General features: G+C 39.5%; 1 protein-coding gene across 3 annotated transcripts in view; it reads right to left on the reverse strand.

The window, feature by feature from the left end:
- The window catches only part of MTUS1 (microtubule associated scaffold protein 1), a 129246-nt gene that overhangs the window by 78352 nt on the left and 37349 nt on the right, over positions 1-13545 (reverse strand). For 2 of the 3 annotated variants that reach the window (XR_012623086.1, XM_074822651.1), the window contains exons 2-3: positions 10312-12546; positions 7817-8015 (exon numbers count right to left, since the gene is read on the reverse strand). Coding sequence is in view for 2 of the 3 variants with exons in the window: in XM_074822651.1 (XP_074678752.1) it covers positions 7817-8015; positions 10312-12366 (2254 nt within the window). In the remaining variant the exon portion in view is untranslated. Of the gene's footprint in view, positions 1-7816; positions 8016-10311; positions 12547-13545 lie in introns of those variants that run through there. The other variant, XM_074822652.1, reaches the window with a different exon arrangement.

The following is a 13545-nucleotide window of genomic DNA, read 5'->3' on the forward strand; positions in this document are numbered from 1 at the left end:
GAAAAAAGTCTCTATGCAACAACCGCATTACTTCAAATATGTTACAGTATCTCTTGTATTGGAACGGAAATAAGCAAAGAACAAAGCTCATTTTTCAAGAAGTGCTGGTCAGATTTCATATCCTTACTTAAATAATCATCCTCTTGTATGAATCTCTCGTAGGTGGTTATTGTCAAGAATAAATTAAGGCTTCCTTTAAATAGTACTAGAGCCTAAAAAATTCAAATTAAAAGAATAAACATATGCTAGTAGTGGTGAACTTGGGACTCTGTTGACACCAGGCAAACTGTAAAGTTGAATATATATTCACCAATTCTGAGGTTCAACATCCACCATTCCAAACCATATTGACACATTTCACATCTAGAACTGATCGCAGAGTAACTGGCATTCACAGAGCTATACAACATCTGGAAATCAATGTTTCAAAGCCTCTCCCAAACAGAAACTTATAACAGACTAAGTGCAAAAGGAGTCTTTGGAAGGATGCTTTTTGTTGTTGCTGGTTTTGTTTAACCCTAAAGCTAACAGTTTGGCATTTCATATCTCATGAATATGTTGAGGTTTGGATTTTTTTCTTAGGCTTTTCTGATTTTTCCTGCAAGTTTAAAAATCCAGAGGGCTCTATTTTAGAAGTGATAAACTTCTTAGCTCTTAAAAAAAATAATTTTAAGCATGATGAAAAAGCCCAGTCTAAGCCTACCATACAAGGTCTTTATAAGCAAAGGGAGTAAACCTTCAAGAAAACATGCTATTTTGGCACCTATTGAAAAGGAGCAAGTAAATCATGGAAAGACAAACTGGACTTTGGTATTGTTACCAGCAGAATGATCGTAACACAGTTATAAGAGCATTTATGGTTGCTATTTTGGGCATTGTAAAGCAGTAGCAATATTAACAGACTTCTGACAGCTGCAAGCTCCCCAGGTTGCTCGATTAGCCATTCGGCAGTATTAGTTATACTATATTATACTATACATACATCAGTGTTTCGTTGAGGAATAAAGAGTGGTTACAGCATGTTCAATAATTCTACTGAAGATCAACAGATAGTCTCTTTCTAGTTCTCTCTCCCTTTTGAAGTCTCAAACTATTATCAAAATTACCAAAGAAAAGGCAGGACATGGTTATGCTATGTTGTTAGTAATGCCTGAACTGCTAAACATAAATACAGACAAACACAGAATATTATGTTACTGCTGGGTCTTGAAAATTTACATGAGAAAGATTTATTTGTTTAGGGGATCAGCTGATCAGAGAATAGTTTACATATTAATGCAAGCCCCAATTCCCCATCTGAGGTAGATTTCCACAGTATTGTTCCCATTCACCCACAATCCTCAGGAAAGTGCTCCTCTTTGGCACAGGTATCAAGGAATCATCAGCAAACTAGTGCCAAAAACATAACTAGGCTGCCTACAGCCAGGTTGGTAGGTATTCATGTGTTCCTCCTCGTGCAACTCCGACTACAACTAGAAAACTGATCATCAGTGCTACAGAGCATTATATTAACAGTTAACAACAACCAAACCAACCCTTCTCATTCCCTCAAATGCTCCCACTGTCAGAAAAGCTTTCAGTTATGGGGAAAAAGAGGGAAAGAACAACACTGATGTATTTCTACTGTTAAATTTCACTTTCTCTGCTTCCTATTTGGCCCAGTTTTGAAATGTCATGGACCTCCTCCTAGTTAAATCCTTCCATGATCGTCTGATCCCTTTCCCATCTTCCCTCAGACTCAAATCCTAGCATATGATCTCTCCAGCACCTAGAAATAGCCTCAAAAGTCCCCAGGCTCAAGTCTGAACTCACACCTGCTCTCCCACCTCCAGCACTGTCTGCCCTCATGCTGCCTGCTGGATTTACTCAATTTTAGGCTTTTCCTCTTGTAGACTGAACTAAAGCAGCCCCATGAGAGACCACGTCCACACAGTCATGCTGTCATGTCCTATGACCCCAAGCAGAGCCAGTCTCCAGACAGCAGGTATTGTTACACCAGCTTCCCAGGGCAGCTGCACAGTGGTGGCAAAGCTTGTCCGCTCCAGCTTTGCCAGGAGACTGTCATAAACTGTTTGCATCCTGACTTAAACAAACAAACCCCAACAGCTAACTTTAACATAGCCATTGGAAAGTTCTGTCCATTTAGTAGTGGGCACAAGGAGAAGTCAAATCAATGTACAAGGAAAGCTGAGGCAAAAGAAAACTACCAACCACATCCAATTATGCTTTTCATTACTGTCTAGCTCTTTATAGCACACACCCCTTCATGTTATGCATTAAGAATTTTTTGATAGTTTGCAGCTTTTATAGCCACGTTATCTACAAGTATTTTAAGTTTTCTGCTGCAGGAGTTCGTGCATTTCTTTCATGAAGAAGGAACCTCACTGTAACAAAACATAATTTTCTTCAGGAAGACAAGGATTCTTACTTCTTTCCTTCTTTACCTATACCCTGAGAGAATTCAGAACTAACCAGTACAGGTGAAGACACATCAGCATGTCCTTGCAAGTAAATGACTAGGTACCAAGAAATTCCCCTGCAGGGAAGTGGTGCACACCTCACTCCTAAAGGAGAATATTCTTATAGATGCATCCACATTTATGACAGCACTGATTTGTCAACTGTTAGTATCAGTCTCTGCAAGTATGATCATGCTTCTTGCTACAGGTATAACACATTAAAACCCCGATGGGGCTAGTCACAAATCACTTGTAAAGAGTCTGGGAACTTATGTGAAAACTTTAATTCCCTAAGTATGGTCACTGATGGCACCAGAAACAAAGCTGACAAGATGAAATGCTCACTTCTGGAAGCTGGAGTCAATAGAATTATTCACTGGAAATACCACATACTTCGGAAAAAAGTTCATCTTCAAACGTTTCCTACAGCCCCCCTCTCCCCCAAAAGCTCAGAGGACCATACCCAAGGATAGCAAACCAGATATAGATCAACCAACTTGCTCCGAAATCGTTAATTGTAACAGATTCCACATTACCTCACAAACAAAAACTCTTCTGCTCTTACTCATTTCTTGTGTTCAACTCGACTTACAAAACTCAATAGGAAATAGTGTATTCCGAATGGGTGGTTTTATGCTGAACCCTATGTAAGGCTTGCAAAACACGAGCAGTATCCACCCCATGGTGAGGGTTCCTTCTTCATGAGAAGAAACAAAACAGGTGTCAAAGTTATAGCAAGTTCTTCTACTTGTGTATGTAGCCAAAGCTAAAAGCAAACTAAGCTGAAGTCAAATTACATCATTTTATGGCTCCTTTCTGGCTTCAAACTGTGAATTGACCATTCTGTACCTCAATGACCAACACCTGGGGCAGAGGCTTAGAGGTCAATACTTGGCACAAGGACATAAATTGCTCCAGTCAGCTTCCAGCAAACCATTGCTGTTGAGGATGGCCAGGAAGCGAGGGCAAAGTGGAGTGGAAACATTACCAGGGAAATCCAACTCAAGCCATCAGAGAAGGGATGACCTGTAAGGCTCCTAAGCCCTCACAACTTACGCTGCTTTCTGAACTCTCACAAACTGATTAGCTAGACAAAAGTCCTTTCAGATACATTGGGTAAGTTCTCCCCCTACTTTACACTGCAAATTAAAAGACAACTGGTTATGAGATACAGAGTCAGTACGCAGTAGAGCTCTCTGGGTGAAGATGACCAAAGAGGGATAATAGACAAGCTTCATGTCATACTATAGACTACAGACCTTGTAACTCCATGGAGACCCATGTATCGGTTTCCTCCTTCCCACCTCTCTGAAGGGGAATATGGGAGTTTTAAGTTCACTTTTAACACAAGCTTTAATTACTATAATGAAGCCCTACATATGTATTAAAAAGAAAGGGAAAAGGGGACCAAGTAGTCTGCACTCATAAGGACAAATAACGATCCTGGATAAATTAGTGTATGAGGAACCTGCTTTTAGAATCCATAAAAGCAGCTGGCTGTTCTGCAAAAGAAGAAAGCCTAAAAAGACTGGTTAAAACTAAATTTAAAGCCTTTTTTGTCTGCACTTCAGATTTGTTCATGAGAAAGTAGGTGGATACCCTTACAAGTAACTCTCCACTCCAAAATTCTGAGAAAAGTCCTGACTGTTTCAGGCCAGAGAACCTGGAAGTTATGTTTGCCTTTTAAAATATTTTGTTTCCTCTTGGCAGCATGTCAATCCAACTAAAGAGTCACATGGTAGATAGCAGGAATGCTACAAGCTGAAAAGTGATTTGCAGTTACCATGTTTGGTTTAGCTCCTGGTTCAGTGTCAGAACAGAGATTCAAGGACTCTGGGAATGCTTACTGGAACTAAATTGTTTTTGTTCTGCTTCACTAGTATTGTGAAAGGCTATACCAAAGAGTCCTGGATTACAGAGTTTATACGTTTCCAGCTGTATGAAAACCCAGTGAAACCATTTGGTTTCAATTTTCCATCTGAAAAGCCTTTCTTTGTGTAATAAACAGCAAGAACACTCCATAATCAACACAGTCTTAATCTATCACAGTCTGTTGTGGTTTTATCTTTGGAAGCTTCTCTGAATTACACATTTAAGTGTAAGATCAAGCCAAAATTCAACCGAAGGAATTTAGCAATTATGAACTAACAAGCAAATCAGTAGTACTTCAAAGTTTCACTAAACCTGCTGTGGTCTAGTGCAACTTCAATATATTTCCTATAGTATATGTGGAATTATATCTCCTGTGCTTCAGTCAGTTGCAGAACACTGGAAAAGTTGCTCAGTATGATCAACTTTTCCTAAGGAAAAGGTCCCATTTGTCCAAAATCTTCTTAAAAGAAACACAGAATTCAGACTGTAAAGCTTCTCTCTACCCAAGCTTTCATTACTCTAGTTGAATGCTATGGATGTACTAGCAGGAGAAAGACGAGGTACCACTGGATTAGACTCATGGAAAAGATTAGTAAAGCACAGGGCCTAACTAACTCTGCTAATAGCATATCAGTGACTTAAATCAGAGACAAAATCATACCCAAAAGGTCTGAAATAACTATCAGACAGTGAAAGACATTTTGGTTACAAAGATGATTTACATGGCTTCCATTAAATTTCTGAAAGTCTTTAACAGTAAGTAGAGCTATAATATTTCTGATGCTTTCATATCCCCAAATAGTTTCAATTACACATAAGAGGCTTGACTGAGCTCTTCATAGCTAAGTCTTCCTCTCCTTCTGCTGCCTCCTGTTCAGGAGAGGATCAGGGAATTCCCTTAGCAGACATTTACAAGTGAAAAAAAAATATTACCAAAATCTCAACTCTTACCAAGTTGCAAGGATCTTATAATTGGTGCTTTATACAGGGCATTTTTTTCTTTTATTTCTTGGTCGTAGGGGAGTTTCCCACTTCCCACTCATAATGACAGTGTACGATACAATCCACTGCTCAGAAGCTCTTGATTATTCTGGGAATAATACATATACTAATACATTTTGGACAGATGGACTGCTTCTGAGAGATGACACAGAGCTATACCATGACTTCTCTTGTTGAGAGTATTTAATGGACTCACTACACCTACTTGTCTTCCTGCCCAATGATCCAGATACAGCCAGCAACTGGTTAAGAACTAGCCACGTTTATGTTAGCGCCTCTGGAAGCAATGAGGTCGTTAGGATTTGGACATTTTTAAGACTCAGCTTGACAAATGCCTGAACAAGCTAGTCTGAATTCAGTGCTGACCCAGTTACAGGCAGGGGGGGTTGGACTAGGTGACCTTCAGAAGTCCTTTCCATCCTGGATTTAGCTAGTGTGTCTGTAGTCTGGAGAAATCCTGACAGCAAACAACTGTGCAGTTACTGAATTATTTATCTGTGCTGTTGGAATTATATCAAGGCACAAGTTTAATACACGTTCAAATGACTTAATGGGAAGAAATAGTTATTCCCTACAGGAAGGCTTTAGGTAAAACAGATAATTGAGTTCGGTTTACAAGCCGCCACTTGGTCACAGGAAGTGTATGCACAGTTTTACTTCAAAAACTGTAAAAACACATGGGGTAAGCAGCAACAGATAGGGTTTTACCTGAAAGGTGTGATGTCGTAATACAGCAAGGCTATGGTAGCATACCAAATAACTCCTACCTTTCCCCATCCTTGCTTCTTCCACCATGTACTCCCATCCTCCTATCTGCATCAGCACTATGTTCACCAGGGAGCAAGGAACCATGATTAAGAATTCCCTTGGCAAGGAATGGGGAAGTTAACCTGATAACAGTTTAACACATCAAATCCTACTTTGTAGCACCAAACCATTGCATAAGCAAAATGAAGGGTAAGATGTGCTGGGAACAGTGGGCATTGACAGGGTGCCTGGGGAGAGGGCACGGAGAAAAAGTTCTTATGTGCAGCATTAAAGTTCCAGTCTTGTCAGATTATAGCACAAGTTTGAAACGTTGAGGTGCTACTTCATACTTTTACTGTAAGCAGCCTTTTTTCAACAGGAAAAATTTGAAAGGTATTCTGTTGACTACCATAATTTGAACATAAGGAGTGATGGGTTCAGCTAAAGAAACTTGGAGAGTAAATGTTTTTATTTTCAACAGCAAATGACTCTGCTTCTTCTGAAACTGTATCCGATTTTCTTTTCTTTTTTTTTTTTTTTTTAATGAAGGGAAGTAGTCCTATAGCCTAGTCATGCTTACATTTATTTCTAGTGATCGTGTCATAAATCTACTCTGGATTAATAGAGGACAAATATACATCTGTATCTGTATTTATCTCAGTTCTTCTAAGACCATAATTACAGATAGGAAAGCTCTAAATTGCTATTTAGAGAGGTAATGAGTCTTCCAAGAAACTGGTGGCTTACAGGTACGTACCTAGTTCACTGAGCAAGTCCCTTGCACAGCAAGGCTTGAGTTCAGAGAATAGCCTATATCCACTTTCTTTAAGGGACTCAGCCCATAAGGGACTACAGATACAGATTTTATCACGCTTCACCAACTGTATATAATTAAGTAGTATTTTGGACTCTTTTATAATCTTAGATTGAGCAGGTTAAAAAAAAGAACAGGTTTTACTGGGTATAGATGGGTGTGCACACTTTTCAAATTACAGTGTATTGTAGCATAGTCATTTATAGCCAGGCTACCTTTGCAGTTAGCTATATTACCGCACTTGGTTAAAACAAGCACATAACCTACCTACAACAGCATTTCTGAATCTCTCCAATACAATTACAGAACGCAGATTCCAGTCACCAGATTTGAACAGCAGCCTACAGACAAGACATGAGATTGTCTCCCCTGCCCTTAGTATTAATCAGTCTGAGCTTAATTAGCAGCTCAAGCAGTAGTCTCTCCTTCAATTATGTTCTCCCCCTTCTAGAAAGCAAGGAAGTATAGACCTGTACTAAAAAATTAGGTTGAACAAAATATGTTATGTCCTGAAATAAGGGCTCATTCCCGTTGGGATGGCATACAGTAGCTTATCACAAATGCTTTGTACCTGAGCTCTGTATTTTCTCCTCTTCCCTTTTACATCTTTTTGAGTAATTTTAGTTATAATTCTGCAAAGTACTGTTATATAACCAAACTATAAATAATAATATTTAAAAATTATTTCTTCTAATAGCACCACCCCCTCCTAAACGCATTCTTTACAAGATGAGATTTTACAGTGATGAGGTGTAATCTGCCCTCCCCCCCAACCCCCAGCAATTTGCTATTTAGCTAGAATCCTATTTAGCACCAAAAATACAGCTCTGTATTATCATAAAAGTTCTGTCAGAAAGTACATTAAATACGGTATCTTAAGGAACTGGTTATGTGGTAGCATTCCAGTGAAGAACTCTCTTACCAGAGCCTGATGACAGAACAGGTCCTTTGTGAGAAGGTGCTTTAATTGTGCTGATAGTTTTATTTTCACATCCCCTCTTCAAGGGCAACACAGATGGCACCATTTTAACAGCCTTGGGAGTTGATGCACTTCGTAGTGTGATTGGGCCTTTCTTTGGTATGTTCTTCCCTTGTGTTGTCCCATCTTTCACAGAAGGCATCTGTTTAAAAAAAAAAAAAGGCAAAACCAACAAAAAACCCCACACACCACCACTGTGAGAAGCTATCATCTCCCTTTCCAGCATCTGTAATGAAATACTGACCACACACGTAAGGGCTATGCTTAGCTGTACACTGTCACACTGTCCACACATCTGCAGTTCAGAACCTCAAGAATCATCTCCTGAATGGCCTTCAGTAACAAAAAAATATTAGTTTGAAGCTAATCCCTAATGACAAACACACTAAAGAGATTACAGAGGTCATTTTACATCAGAACTTCTTCCTCCCCAAACTGTAATTAAGCCATTCAATTACATGACTGCACCTATCTCAAAACGAATTCTCTATCAAGCAACTACACAAGTTAACACACCGAGGAGTTAGTTGTCCTGTACTACCTGAAACATCGCAGCCCTTACAACAGGTTTCCTGGTCTAGGTCTTACATTGCAATGCAGAAACAGGTTAAAGTCTTTCACGTTCAGGTGACACAGATAAAACAAATCGGGAGTGGACACAGGACAGGTTTAAAATAACTGGTTTATATGTAGCACTCATCTACCTTTCATACAAAATTCTTGCTCCAGTTTATACAGGCACAAATTCATGACCACTCAAGCTGTAAAGTTAAGCCTATAAAGGTAAACACATAATAACGTGCAGTTCTTCGTACGCTTTTCTGTGACTCAAGATGATATGCAGCTATTTTGTCATATAAATGCACTTTCCAGTTTTGACTCCAATCTCCATCTTCATTTTCAGAAGTTAGTCTGTACTTTTCAGAAGACTAGTTATTAAGTGTAGTCCAGCTGATTGGTCTACTGCGCATTTTACAGATTTTGCTCTGTTGATTTTCCAGGTACCAGCAGAACAATTAATATCACAAAGGTTTCCATCTTCGCAATGGGGTGAATTAAAAGCATTCTCTCCAACCCTTGGCACCAAAAGGAAGGAGTGAAACAGAATGCAAGTTCTGAAAGACTTTAGAATTAAAACAGACCAGCCTTCATGCTTATTTAGGTTTTCAAGTTAAATTAGTTATTATAATAAATATTATTTATTACTTTCTTCTGTATTGTTTCAAAAATGTATAGCTGCTTCTGTTTTAACTGAAGTAGCATCCTCTGTATATTGAGCTTTACTGGAGTTTTTCTGGCATATCAGTAAAGCCTGACAAAAATTCCAACAACACCAGTTTTACCAGTAACAGCTGCTGCCTCCATTTCACCAATTTAACATAAGCTGTTGAACCCACAAGCAAACAACAGGAGGGACTACACGCAGCATCAAGACTCCAACTCTGTGTCCCTACCATGCCTCCTGAGATCTTGGCCAACCCAACCCCAAAGCTCCTCCCTTCTTTCCCACCGTTCCTTTTCTTTAACCTTCATTAAAAGTATTTGAAAGCAGCACGTTTCTCCTGACAGGCAGCTGACTCATCCCAACCAACCAGCGTGCGCATACCTCCCGGCCAGGAAGTTTGCACCTTCCAGCTGGCCAACTGCCCAAAACCAGGTATATGCCCTCTGCATGAGAAATATTTCCTGGCTACTCTTAACAATTCTAATGAGTCCCGGTTCTACTTCAAATAAACAAACTCCCAAATTATTCAAAGCAGACAGTTAAATTAAGATGTTAAAAATAAAATGCTTAACCAACTTGTTGGTGTTTGGGTTTTGTATGACTTTAATATTAACATATGCACAAGACTTCTGTAAGTAAGTCTGAATCCCACTATCTTTCTTTCTATTAATGGTTGGACTAGATGATCTTTAAGGTCCCTTCCAACCTAGATGATTCTGTGATTCCGTAAATTTAAAAACTCTAATTTAGTTCTAAAGCATGTTTTGAAAGAAAATACCAAAAACAGAAATTTATGTCTATTAGAATTATCGTGATAAAAGCATATATTAAAAGCTGTATTTAGAAAAACCTCACCAAGTTTTGCTACGCAATTTTACCTGTTTGACTAAATTAAGACTTGTTTGCTTTTATTAGAAATCTTACCAACTGCATTGTCTTAAAAAGACTTGACCAAAACAACTTTTATACTATGGAATAAGATGAAGGCTGAAGACACGAAATTGCATGTGAGGCCAAGTGCAACCAGTTTTTAAAACAGTATTTCTTCGCTCCCTTCATTAGGGAGAGACTTTACCTCAGAACTCAACACAACAGTCACATTTGTAGACAAAAAACTCATTCCCCAATTTCCATTCAGCACTGTGCAATGCAGAACTCCCTTCTTCCAGATTTACAAAACATGTAATTAAGTATGTAAAGAAAAAAAGCTTACCAAAGGAACAGAGTGCAGGTCAAACGTTTCATTTGCCACATCTTTTAACAAGGCTGCTTCCAGAAGAATTCCCATGTTGCTGTTTTGCTCTTTTTCACCTCCGGTCGAGTAGATGTTTTGAGTACAGGGCTGCACTGAAGAGTTTGCAATTTCCATTTTATCATTCAGCATCTCTTTTGAGTTCTCTACACACGTTGGAAGCGCAGCAGAAACTGAGGAGCATGCTGAATGCGTAGAGCTTGCTTTGCCAGTGTCTTCCGGATTCTGCTTTAACACAGGTGTCTTTGAAGCCTTGTGGGAAGCGTTTCTGGGATGTGTTGTGGCATGTATGACTTGGCTAGTGAAGAGGTGTTTGTTAAGATGTAGCTTATGGGGCTTACTCACAGGCAATTCCACTGTATTATCTTTAGCTAGATCTATTTTCTTTTTCAGCACTTTTATAGAGGGGGACAGTTGCCTTGCGGAAGCAACCAGTGAAGACGAGGAGACAGTTGATATCTGGGTGGACTGGGGAGACTGTTTTAATGCTGCACTGTCTCTGGACTGTAGCACAGGTCTAGACATAACCTTTGGCTTAACGTTTTTGAAATTAGGTTTAGGAAAACTAACAATCTCTGATTTCTTCGCTTTAGTTATTGTTGACACAATAGGAGACCTGCCCACTGGTTTTCCTGCAGTTTGACCCAAACTAGCTTTAAGCAAAGGCCTTCTATTATGCCCTCCTAAAAACGCCTCATTTGGTCTTCGTTTAGGAGACTTGTCTCCAAGTTCTGCCAAAGCTGAAACAGAAAAAGTTCTATTTTTTGTTCGTTCGTTAGGTGTTGAAGTACACAGAGCAGAATCGCTTTCATCAGCCGTAGGACTGAAGACCACAAAAGTTGCTTCACATTTCAGGTCAGGCATAACTATCCTCTTTAATTTTGGTACACTGTGAGATATGTAAGAGGTGTTGTGTATATCCTGAAGAGCAGCATTTCCACAGATACTTTTTTCTTTGGTTAAGGGTTCACTGGTTTTCTTTGATACTTGTTCTCCATCCATTTTATCTACTGGGAGAAGGTGTACATTATTTACAGGACTATCCATGCATATCTCAGCACTGGAATTCCCAGTTTCATCATGGTCAGGGGTATCCTGCAAGGATTTCACTTGGTCATCTTCATTAATATTAACGCAGGGTGATAATGCATCTCGCCTATAAGGATTTATACATCCAGCAGTTAGTTTTACAGACTGTGCTTCTGTTTCCTGTGATTCTTTGTCAGTCTTGTTAGTGTTTTTTAGATAGTGTTCAACAACTGCAGAGGCAGGACAACATACTTCAAGTTCTGAATGGGCATCTGGGCTTTCTGAAGCCACTATCATAGAGGAAAGATGAGGTGTTCTTTCTGAGCTAGTTCTATCAAATTTCTCTCTCATACATACTTCAGAAGATATTAGTGTTTCCCTTGGATGCATGCCATCATTTTGATCAGTTCCCAGAGTTTCACCTATAATATTAGCAACATCCAACGTGTTCAGGTGGCAGCATGACCTGTCATTTACCAGGGACCACACGTTCCACTCTGAAGCAGGAAGAGGTAATACACGCTTAGAGTCAGTCTGACTGTAAGGCACTGATTGATTGATACTCTGATTTTGCATTTTTGCCATAGCAACATTACCTGCCAGTAAGTTGGTTGTTTCTTTCAAGTCACAGTTCAAAGGATACACACAAGTCTTCTCAGTCACAAAAGACTCGCATGCAGCATCTGCACCTCCCAACAGAGCTCCTGTGCAGTTGTATGTACCAGGTGTCTTCTGCAGAGGAAGTGCTTCAGTACACTGTTGTTTTAAAAGAATACTTCCAAAGTCACTCTTATTTTCAAGAATGGTACCATCTTCATGCTCATTCACTGTATTTTGGTCAGTTGAATTACTGTGTATCTTGGTGGCACAATTCTTTGAGGAAGGTGTAGCTCTGTCATGTGCGTAGTTATTTCCATTTTCATCCCTTGTAAGTAAGGAAGACTTCAAGCCATTCTTTGCCTTGTCATCTGAATTTTCAATATTCATTTTGAAGGCTAAGCTTTAACCTGTTCTCATTTTATACTTATTTAAAATCCCAGAGAATGCAGATTCTTTTGAACCTTGCAGGAAAAAAACACAGCTTTTCCCTGGAACGTGTCAACTGTCCTGAAAGATATTTAAAAAGTAGTTCTTTGTTTTCATGTTTCCCAAGAGGATTCAAAAGTTCTAGAATTAAAGAGAAATGAAAAATGATTGGCCAAACCAGGATTTTAAGACAGTAAGCATTCTTAAGCTGTTAGTCTTTGAATCAAGTACAGCTACTGTGACCAACTTTCTTAAGCAAACTAGGCTCTTCCAATAATGCTGTCCATACATGCTCTACCTTCACAAGCTATTTCTGCTCCCCTGACTTCCAAGCAACTTTTGAACCCTTTGGTCAGTTGTAATTGTGACTTTAGGGTTGCAGTCTCAGATACTTGGCTTGCTTGACTTCCACAAAAGCAAAGGAACAATCCAAAAGATTTGGCTCCTCAACAGCAAAAAGGTAACTACATGATAGAACGAACCACCATTTTTCCCTCTTCCAATAGCAGGTCCCAACAAAAGGGCACAGTTCCTCACACACTGTGTAGTCAAGTTATGAAGCTTCTTACTGCATGGTGCTTGAAAGCCAAAAGCTTACACAGGCTCAAACACAAGCAGGTAAGAGCCAGGTAAGAAAAATCTGTCCAAAACTGAATACCAAACTGACTCAAGATGCTCTCAGTCACAAGCCGCAAGCAGTTAGGAGAACTCTAGGAAAGAATCACTACATGTTCATCCTGTTCTTACACACTTCACTCAGCATTTAGCCCTGGTTACTGCCGGAGATGGGACACAACACTAGGTGGATCTCCAGTCTGACTGTGTCTAGTCACACATATATTCTTATATACAAGTTTGCACGAAGACAGGAAATTAAGAGAGATCTAAAGTGTAATAATGATGAAATACTGCTGTATAAACTGGGGTTTAGAACAGACACCAGAGCAGCAACACAGGAGCAACAATAAGAATCCCAGTGAAGAAAACTTCAGTGTTCATCCCTTGATGTATATAGCAAAAAGCAGTAACAACCCCAGACAGCAGCTTCTCTGCACTGAAGGCCTTTTTCCTGCCTTTCGAGGAAGCAATGCACAGCAGAGGCAAATCAACATCTTCAAAGAGTAGTCTTAAGACATCTGA

The sequence above is a fragment of the Strix aluco genome, chromosome 4, assembly GCF_031877795.1.
Source record: "Strix aluco isolate bStrAlu1 chromosome 4, bStrAlu1.hap1, whole genome shotgun sequence".
Taxonomy (NCBI): Eukaryota; Metazoa; Chordata; class Aves; order Strigiformes; family Strigidae; genus Strix; species Strix aluco.